Below are 10810 nucleotides of genomic sequence, written 5' to 3'. Positions count from 1 at the left end.
CCCGGAGGGCAAGCGTGCTACCATTAAACCACCGTGCCCCCAAATGTAAAACATTATACATAGTATTTTAATGTGTAATATATATATATAGACAATTTCATTACACACTTCTCTAACATTAATATCCGGTTTAAACAGAAATAAAACCGGAAAACAGGTAGCAGGCAGCTGTCTATTATAACTGTACACGTCATCGTCGTCTCTCTCTCTCTCTCTCTCACTCTCTCCCTCTCCCTTGCGGTGAGGTGGGCGGTCCGCGTCTGTCACTCATCTTTTTCATTTCAAGGCCGCTGTGTGTGTGTGTGTGTGTGTGTGTGTGTGTGTGTGTGTGTGTGTGTGTGTGTGTGTGTGTGTGTGTGTGTGTGTGTGTGTGTGTGTGTGTGTGTGTGTGTGTGCGCGCGCGCGCGCACGGGAAGCCCTAACCAGCGGCGGCGGATGGTTCTCCCACTCATCGCTCGCGCTCGACCACCAAACAGAAGAACAGCGTATTTTTCCGCCTTCGCTTCAGTACCGGAGCTGTTTGTCGTCTCTCACGCGCGCCGTCGAGATAAACGCCGTTAATTGGTCTGCTGCGGTGTCAGAGCTCTGCGCGAGAGCCAGCTCAGCGATTAAAACCAGAGCGTTCGAGTGCGTTTGTGAAGCTCACTCGGTTTTGCTGACCGACACTAATTGAGCGTCACGAGACGCGCGCGCACCGGACACCGCTTGTTTATAAATACGCTTTATCCGCCAGCAAAACTAAACTTACACGCCGTCACGGCTCCGGTGTTTTTTCCCCGGTAACGCCGCAGATTTACCGACTGAAAAATAAATCAGAAAAAGAAAAACAGTGCGAGGTTTTTAAAGCGGACATTAATCCGGTATAGTTTAAAACAGGTTGGTGTTGGAGCGCACGCGCTAACAGCACTCGTGGTTTTGGGAAGATGTCCGGTGAAGCGGTTCTGATCCCGGATGACCGAGCCTTCAGCAACTTCAAACACGAGTGTGTGTCGGATGAAGGATGGAGTCTGACTTACAACAAGTCCGGCATCACGGTTCTGATCCAAATCCTGGAGGAGGAGAAGTCCCTGCACAAAATCAAGGTGAGATACACCAGATTAACCTACCCGTCTAACCTACACCTGCTCATCTAACCTACCTGTCTAACCTACATTTACCTGTCTAACCTTCCTGTCTAACCTGCATTTACCTGTCTAAACTACCTGTCTAACCTTCCTGTCTAACCTACATTTACCTGTCTAACCTTCCTGTCTAACCTGCATTTACCTGTCTAAACTACCTGTCTAACCTACATTTACCTGTCTAACCTTCCTGTCTAACCTTCCTGTCTAACCTGCATTTACCTGTCTAAACTACCTGTCTAACCTACATTTACCTGTCTAACCTTCCTGTCTAACCTTCCTGTCTAACCTACATTTACCTGTCTAACCTTCCTGTCTAACCTGCATTTACCTGTCTAAACTACCTGTCTAACCTGCATTTACCCGTCTAACCTACCTGTCTAAACTACCTGTCTAACCTGCATTTACCTGTCTAAACTACCTGTCTAACCTGCATTTACCTGTCTAAACTACCTGTCTAACCTACCCATCTAACCTACATTTACCCGTCTAACCTACCTGTCTAACCTGCATTTACCCGTCTAACCTACCTGTCTAAACTACACCTACTTGTCTAACCTACCCTTATAACCTACCTGTCTAACCTACCTGTCTAAACTGCATTTACCTGTCTAACCTGTCTAAACTACCTGTCTAACCTACCCATCTAACCTACCTGTCTAACCTGCACTTACCCCTCTAACCTACTCCTACTCGTCTAACCGTCAGACCTTGTGCTGCTTAAAGACAGGTCTGTTAGCTTTCATAGGATTTTTTCCCAGGGTAAACAGTGTTTACTGGGCAGATGTCGAGTTTTCTGCAGCAGTACAGACACCTAAAGCCTCACATTAACATGAAACTAGCTGTAGTGCTAATCTGAACTGCAACCTCTGATTAGCCACATTTCCATACAGATTAGCACAGATTAGCCATGCAGCTAGTTTGTCATGAGGTTTTAATCTGTTACTGTGTGTAACCTATACCTACCCGTCTAACCTATACCTACCTGTCTAACCTATAGCTACCCCTCTAACCTGCACTTACCTGGCTAACCTATACCTACCCATCTAACTTACCCGTCTAAACTACACTTATCTGTCTAATCTACACCAATCTGTCTAATTTACACCTACCTCTTTAACCTACCCATCTAATCTATGCCAAGTGTCTAACCTACACTTCCCTGTCTAATCTACCCATCTAACCTATACCTACCCTATAATCTACACCTACCTGTTAATCTACACCTACCTACACTATATTACCAAAAGTATTCGGTCACCCATCCAAATGATCAGAATCAGGTGTCCTAATCACTTGGCCTGGCCACAGGTGTATAAAATCAAGCACTTAGGCATGCAGACTGTTTTTACAAACATTTGTGAAAGAATGGGCCGCTCTCAGGAGCTCAGTGAATTCCAGCGTGGAACTGTCATAGGATGCCACCTGTGCAACAAATCCAGTCGTGAAATTTCCTCACTCCTAAATATTCCACAGTCAACTGTCAGCTTTATCATAACAAAATGGAAGAGTTTGGGAACAACAGCAACTCAGCCACGAAGTGGTAGGCCACGTAAACTGACGGAGAGGGGTCAGCGGATGCTGAAGCGCATAGTGCAAAGAGGTCGTCGACTTTCTTCAGTCAATTGCTACAGAGCTCCAAACTTCATGTGACCTTCAGATTAGCCCAAGTACAGTACGCAGAGAGCTTCATGGAATGGGTTTCCATGGCCGAGCAGCTGCATCCAAGCCACACATCACCAAGTGCAACGCAAAGCGTCGGATGCAGTGGTGTAAAGCACGCCGCCACTGGACTCTAGAGCAGTGGAGACGCGTTCTCTGGAATGATGAATCACGCTTTTCCATCTGGCAATCTGATGGACGAGTCTGGGTTTGGAGGTTGCCAGGAGAACGGTACATTTCGGACTGCATTGTGCCGAGTGTGAAATTTGGTGGAGGAGGAATTATGGTGTGGGGTTGTTTTTCAGGAGTTGGGCTTGGCCCCTTAGTTCCAGTGAAAGGAACTTTGAATGCTTCAGGATACCAAAACATTTTGGACAATTCCATGCTCCCAACCTTGTGGGAACAGTTTGGAGCGGGCCCCTTCCTCTTCCAACATGATTGTGCACCAGAGCACAAAGCAAGGTCCATAAAGACATGGATGACAGAGTCTGGTGTGGATGAACTTGACTGGCCTGCACAGAGTCCTGACCTGAACCCGATAGAACACCTTTGGGATGAATTAGAGAGGAGATTGAGAGCCAGACCTTCTCGACCAACATCAGTGTGTGACCTCACCAATGCGCTTTTGGAAGAATGGTCAAAAATTCCTATAAACACACTCCTCAACCTTGTGGACAGCCTTCCCAGAAGAGTTGAAGCTGTAATAGCTGCAAAAGGTGGACCGACATCATATTGAACTCTATGGGTTAGGAATGGGATGGCACTTAAGTTCATATGTGAGTCAAGGCAGGTGACCGAATACTTTTGGTAATATAGTGTATCTAAGCTACATTTACCTGTCTAACCTAGCCATCTAATCTACAACTACCTGTTTAACCTACAACTACCTGTCTAACCTACATTCACCTGTCTAACCTACCCATCTAATATACACCTACCTGTCTAACCTACCCGTCTAACCTCCCTAACTGATTTCTGCACAAAATTAAGGTGAGATACACCTGAATAACAGACCTTACTAACTAACCTACACCTACCTACCTACATGACTAAACCAGCAGAGTATCTATCCTATCTAACTAACCTATCTAACTAACCTACCTAACCAACCCACCTGATATCCAGATTTTCATGCTATTAACGTCATACCTGCAGAAAAACTGCATTGTATTTCTCTGATAAACTCTCAATTTTACAGAAATGCACAGAATTGTTGTTTAGGAACCAATAAAAGTTCATCATCATCATCAAGGCTGTCCTGTCAGATAGGATTCCTGTTTTTGTTTCATTGTGACACCCATGTACCCTCGCTGCTATAGTGAGGGTGAGGAGATATTTTCTAAAACAGTTTGTGTGGATGAAGTTCAGGGTTAGTCACTCTGTACATCATATCCTGTTTCACGCAAGTCCATCGCAGTACAGACGGAAATGTTCTGTGTTGCGTTTTCTTTGCAATTTCTCAGTGTTGTGTTTAACACGCTACAGTGGTGCTCTGTGTGGTAGGAGTTAATAGATAATGCTGTTGGCTTTGGGATTACTGTGTGATTTGTGCGTGCTGTTGACTTTACCTCAGTGTCCGTGTTTAACCAGCGGCCCACGTCCGGGTCTTTGGCGAGTTTTATTTCACGAGTGATGACGTGAGAAATGTTTGTGGAAGGCGAGGATCAGACCTTGTGCTGCTTAAAGACACTGTCTGTTAGCCTTCACAGGATTTTTTTTTCCCAGGGTAAACAGTGTTTACTGGGCAGATGTCGAGTTTTCTGCAGCAGTACAGACACCTAAAGCCTCACATTAACATGAAACTAGCCATAGTGCTAATCTGAACTGTAACCTCTGATTAGCCACATTTCCGTACAGATTAGCACAGATTAGCCATGCAGCTAGTTTGTCATGAGGTTTTAATCCTCTTACTGTGTGTGAAGTGTTTAAATGAAGTGCTCCTGAAGCGAACAAAGTGTTTTTATTGAACAAACACAACTGATTACATCAATGTGCTTTTATTAAGTGAAGTGAAGATGTTGTCAGAAACAAAGATACAGACATGAACAATGTCCTTGATGATACAACAATGGTACTAAAGATCCAATTCTGTACTTTATCAGAGTTTTAAAGGGCCTGACCCCTCAAACATCTGCTTTAGTGTCTCTCTTTATCAGTGTGTAGGTAAATGTATAGAAAAAACTAAAGAAACATCTCGTAGAATGAATCTTTTAATATTTGGACTAATTAGTTCTGTCGTGTTTAGTTTTATCGCTCTACTCTTCACAGATGAATTTTTGCAATTGTTGCTGCTCTTTGGTCTGATTACAGTGATTTCTGAGGACCTTCACGTCTCCTGTGTGAAATAAGGAAAAGTGTAAAAAATTGATTTGAGAATTTTCAGGTGTGGAAATTAAATGTGGTAGAAGATTCAGTTTAGAGTACTAACAAATCAGAAACGTTTAATGATGTCTTTTAAATCAGGTTATTTACAGGCTATTAATGTTAAGTAAATGTTTTCTAAATTAAATCATAAATGCTGCACATCTCAAGCTAAAGAAGATTTTTCTTCTTTGTTTTTTTTTTTTATTTTTATTTTTTATAAATTTGTGTTACAGAAGTTATAGAGCAATCTTGGTAATTAGAAATGTAATCAAAGAATGAATGGATGGAAAACACTATGAAGGAAAGTACTAGGTTGATAGGAAAATATATTATATAGGAATTATAGAAAATGTACACATTATGCCTTATGCACAGTGTGTTATTAATGCACAGTGGATAATTTCTGGCTGTGATGGACAACAAATCATAAATTTTAATTATTTTTTTATTATAAAAGAGAAAGTTAAGTACTATAAATGTGAACATAAAATATATAAAATAGAATTTTTTTTTTTTTACAAGGAAATATAACATTACAGTAACAAGTCCTCTGCTATTGTATATAAAACTACACTGAAATCTTTAGAGAAATTGTAAATACTATTAAAAATAAAAGCTTTTATATTATATGCTCCAGATTAGCGCAGGTCTGAGTGACACGTCAGTGATGTTTCAGTGATTTATAAGCCCTTACGCCTCAGGTTTGTCTCATTCTTGTTCTCACGCTGAGAAGCTTCACCTAACAGGAAGTGAGCTGATATCTGAGCTGGGCTGAGTACAAAACCCTGTTGTTATCACGGACGAGAGTTTGCACGTTTCTCGAGAACCTTTGGAAAAACACACACCATGTTCAGGGTCAGTTTCACATTTATACCACCGTGTTTCGCAGCTTTGCTCTGAGAACTCGCCATGTTAAAGGATTAGTGACGAGAGGACAAATACAGCGGCACAATCACATCAGACACTGTGGATTCAGTTTAAATACCAGATTGTGTTTATGCTCTTAATCCTAGGTATAGTCTGCTGTATTAATTTCTGGCCTCATGTTAGAACAAAGTATTTATCAGTTCAGTGTAATGCATATTTTTTTTTATTTTTAATAGAGAGTGTTTTCATGTGAGGAAAGCTGTAAGAACCTTCAAACTTCTGTAGGTTTGTGCGATTATGTAAGAAATAAAACATGACAGGTCATTCTGTTGTAGTAAAATAATCAATGACGGGGTGGTGTGATGAAGCGGAGCTACTTTTACCACTGCGACGTTGATTTTCCTACAACAGTACGTCCCCAAATGTTTTATTCCTCTTATAATAATTACAGTTTATTAAAGAGCGACATGTTATACTTTTTTATCCATTTATAATTACATTTAATGTTGTGGAATGTCAATATGTGAATACTACCACCTCAAATGGTTAACCAGGTGTTTGGATAATGATTCATCACTACTGAGATCCATGGTGTTGAACTTAAACAAATCAGCAACATAAACTATTAAATAACACTGATCCTTTAAAGGAAAGCTTCCATATGTGGGAATACATCACTTTACTGTGACACCACACAAACAGCGCAGTGTGTGTGTGTGTGCGTGCGTGCGTGTGTGGGCGGTCTGAGGAGATGCTCCTTAATGATGCTGGGCTTCCCCCTGCCCACACACTGTAACTGACAGACACTCTCTCTCTCTCTCTTTCTCTAACACTCTCTCCCTCTCTTTCTCGCTGTCCTCCCACTCATGGTTTTGTCTGCTGCAGTTGCTCAGAAATCTCTCTCAATTTTATCTTCTTTCTTATTTCTTGGAAGTGAAACTGCCTTTTCTTCATTAAACTGTAAACATTCTGACGGAGAACGAGTGGGACGGAGAACGAGTGGGACGGAGGACGAGTGGGACGGAGGACGAGTGGGACGGAGAACGAGTGGGACGGAGGACGAGTGGGACTGAAAAAGTGGAATGGAGTACGGGCAGAACATAAAACATGCAGGACAGAAAATGAGCAGGATAGGGAACGTAGTGACAAGGAATGAGTGAGACAGAGACGGCGTAGGGGAAAATGAGCAAGATGGAGTACAGGTGGAACGTAGAACATTCAGGACAGAAAATGAGCGGGACGGGGAAGGTGTGATGGAGAGCGCATGGGTAATGTGTGGGACTGTACAAGTGGGAACAGGGGTTGCTTTACCTGAGAATTTCCCATCATTTACCAAATTTTAGAAGCACTGATGGAAAATTCTGAAGACCAGATGTCATTTTAATAAATACAAAATACCACACAGACAGAGACAATCAACACAGTTCTAGCAGTGTTATACCAGCAGAAAATCCCTCTGCATGTGCTCAGCACCAACGCCAGTGGCAGAGCCGTGTCGGTGTTTATGAATGCGGAAGTGTATGTAGTAAAGTTTCAAAACTTCAGGTGAGAGAGTAAAAACAGCAGCAAATACAGCTCGCAATCACTGCAGCATCCCTCAGCACACAAATAATTCATGCAAACATGTATACTTGACATTTCACTCATTTCCAACCGACGTGCTGGTGAGAAAGAAATGGCTTTGAGCTACTTGCTGGGATGAGGGGGAGCATTTTACAGAATCTGACTACACAAATGCAACTCGCTGTAAACTCCTAAACACAGGGCTATATACTCTCAATCTGAATGATAAAACATCTGTTATCTGGTGAAACGTTTACTGAAAGTGTTAGAATCCTTATTTAACCTCTGAACGAGTTCTCATTAATCAGGAATTCTATGTGACTGTGTTCAACATTGTGTTCAGTCACATTTCACTGAGATTCAGAGGTTTCTCGGGGTGAAGTGTTTGTTCAGATAAACAGCGGTGTGTATGGAAGTGGTCAGGATGGAGGTGTAATCACATTAGTGTGTGTGTGTGTGTGTGTGTGTGTGTTTTAGTGTGTTGGTGAGGATGTCTGGAGCCAGTGCTGCTTCTGGATCAGCATTTACACCACACTCATCTTCTTTATTTTATACATCATTATACCTACTTCTTTTTATATTCCTTTTTTTATTCCTCTTTTCTTTGTGTCTGCCTCAGGCTGTGTGGAGAACAGAAATATTACACTGACCTGGTTTTGCATTCCGTAAATCATTAAAACTTGATTCTGAATCTCTGCAGCCCACTTTAATACTCAATATGGGTCATTGTGTGTGTGTGTGTGTGTGTGTGTGTGTGTGTTCTGGTTACAATTCTTGCTTTCATTATAACACTCTGTCAGAGCCGTGTGTATTATATGTCTGAGATCTGAATTCTACAGTGGCCTGTAAGAATAAAATACATCAACAAAGCACAAAGTTAGTGATGTTAATGTGAGAAGGAATTCCTTCTTCCTTTAAGCGAGTGTTCAGAGTTCTCATATTAATGACATGTAAAGTTTACATCATATCTAATATAACATCACATGAATGAATGATAAAAATAAGTACCAGTAGAAGCATCAATTAATTTAAATTCATTTAGATTTCCTCTCAGTGTTTTCCATTGTCTCTCAGACTGACACTTGCTGTAGCCAATCAGCAACGAGCATATGGTATTCAGTAAGGACCACCCCTTTCCAATCTGAGTTAATGCTGTTGTGTTTTTTTTTTGTTTAATGTGCTTTGTGAAGAATGCTAATTTGTGAATTTTCAGTTTATACTCCTTACTACACACGTGTAACTCTGATCACGTCTCTCTGTCAGAGTGCAGGTGACGGCTGCACGTGATTAGTAACATGTGATGATGCTGAATAATGAGTAAAATTTTCTCAGAGCAGCAGGTGAGGAAGTGTGATGAGATTATTTCAGGTTCCTCACTTTCACTCTCATTATCTCCTGAGTTACACATTGTCTCATGAATATGGAGAAAGAGGGAAGGAGAAGAGGGATGGAGAAGAGGGACAGAGATGGGAGTAGAGGGTTGCAGAAGGAAAATAAGTTTGCTCTTATTTCATTCTTAATCTGTTTCCTCACTAATGCTGAAGAAATTTTGCTTCTTGAGCTCAGCTCTATAATTATTAACATCTTTTCTTCTTAATTATTAACCATGTTCACTCACCCATTTTCACGTCTTTACTTCTTGAGCTTTTCCCACTTCCAGAAACATGGTCCTTGTGCATTGTGAGTAATATAGTCTCTCTCTCTCTCTCTCTCTCTCTCTCTCCAGTGTCGGATGGTGTGTAAAGACGTTTCTGCAGAAACCATGTATGATGTGCTCCATGACATTGATTATCGGCGTAAATGGGACTCGAATGTGATTGAGACCTTTGACATTGGCAAACTGACGGTGAACGCGGACGTCGGCTACTATTCCTGTAAAAAAAACAAAACAAAAAAAAACCTTCACTTCACACATGAGACGTTCAGAATAATTCCTCATCAGCTCCCAAGTTGTTGAAGTTGATTATTTGTTTATGGTTGTTTAAGGGAAGTGTCCTAAACCCCTGAAGAATCGTGATGTGATCACTCTGCGCTCCTGGCTGCCTATGGGAAACGATTACATCATCATGAACTACTCTGTCAAACACCCGGTGAGTGACACATGAGGTCAAAGTTCACCTTCATGCCATCATGTCTATTTATTCTCAGTGCTATAACACTAGTCTGTGTTTCATCTCTTTACTGAGGGTTAACTAGCTAGTGTGGGTGTGTGGGTGTGTGTGGGTGTTTGTGCGCGCACATGTGTGTTTACCAGAAATATCCCCCGAAGAAGGACATGGTGCGGGCCGTCTCCATCCAGACAGGTTACCTCATCCAGAGCAATGGTCCTTCCAGCTGTACCTTAACTTACCTTGCACAGGTTGACCCTAAAGGTAACACACACACATACACACATATTTTGTGTATATAGCATTACATTTACGAGTCAAGAGAGACTATGATGCAGAAATCACTAGTTTCATGTAAACACAGTGACAACACAAAGCCATGTGGGGCCATGTGGATGGCTTCAGAGAGCTGAGGGGGTGGGGCCATGTGGATGGCTTCAGAGAGCTGAGGGGGTGGGGCCATGTGGATGGCTTCAGAGAGCTGAGGGGTGGGGCCTGAACAAAGAGTTCTTTAAAGATGAACTACAAACCTTTGCTATTAAAATGACACCAAACATGATACATGTCAATCACTCATTACAGTAGATAATTAATTAAAATGTTGTTAAAAATGAATAGATATTTATGAACAAGTCCTTTATATCTCTCTGTCTATCTCTCTGTGTCTCTAGTTTCTTTAGTTTTCATGTGCTTTATTGACATGACAAATAATTGTACATTTGTATTGCTCGCTCCCCCCCCCCCAGGTTCTCTCCCTAAGTGGGTGGTGAATAAGTCTTCCCAGCTTCTGGCTCCTAAAGTGAGTAGTGTTGACTGACTTGTATGTGTGAGTGGGTGTGTATGTGTGTGTTAATGTCAGTGTTAATAAAGATATTCTCTTGGTTTTTACTCTTCTCTCTCCTGCCTCTCCCCTCTCCCCTCTCGCAGGCAATGAAGCGCATTGCTCGTGCGTGTGTGAAGTACGGTGAGTGGAAGCAGAGGCACAGTCCAGGTTTTAAGCCATGGCTTTACCCGGAGCAGAGTCGTCTGAGCAGCATGGCTCTCTCTGAGCTCTCTCTGCAACATGCCGACTCACTCGAGAACATCGACGAGAGCACACTGAGTGAGAGCAAGGACGAACGTGCT

The 10810-nt window shown here is 42.1% G+C and overlaps 1 protein-coding gene across 1 annotated transcript in view; it reads left to right on the top strand.

Annotated features, from left to right (window-relative positions):
- Positions 1 to 356: 356 nt before the first annotated feature.
- stard10 (StAR-related lipid transfer (START) domain containing 10) overlaps positions 357 to 10810 on the top strand; it is an 11213-nt gene continuing 759 nt past the window's right edge. Inside the window, exons 1-6 of the mRNA XM_026943313.3 lie at positions 357 to 1082; positions 9304 to 9451; positions 9564 to 9667; positions 9832 to 9949; positions 10432 to 10484; positions 10613 to 10810. The exon at positions 10613 to 10810 is cut by the window's right edge and continues 759 nt beyond it. Coding sequence (XP_026799114.1) covers positions 924 to 1082; positions 9304 to 9451; positions 9564 to 9667; positions 9832 to 9949; positions 10432 to 10484; positions 10613 to 10810 — 780 coding nt within the window. The 5' untranslated portion in view covers positions 357 to 923. The remainder of the gene's footprint in view (positions 1083 to 9303; positions 9452 to 9563; positions 9668 to 9831; positions 9950 to 10431; positions 10485 to 10612) is intronic.

This window comes from Pangasianodon hypophthalmus, chromosome 14 (genome assembly GCF_027358585.1).
Source record: "Pangasianodon hypophthalmus isolate fPanHyp1 chromosome 14, fPanHyp1.pri, whole genome shotgun sequence".
Lineage (NCBI taxonomy): Eukaryota > Metazoa > Chordata > Actinopteri > Siluriformes > Pangasiidae > Pangasianodon > Pangasianodon hypophthalmus.
The sequence above is the reverse complement of the archived record's forward strand: the minus strand, read 5'-3'. Positions and strand labels throughout refer to the sequence as shown.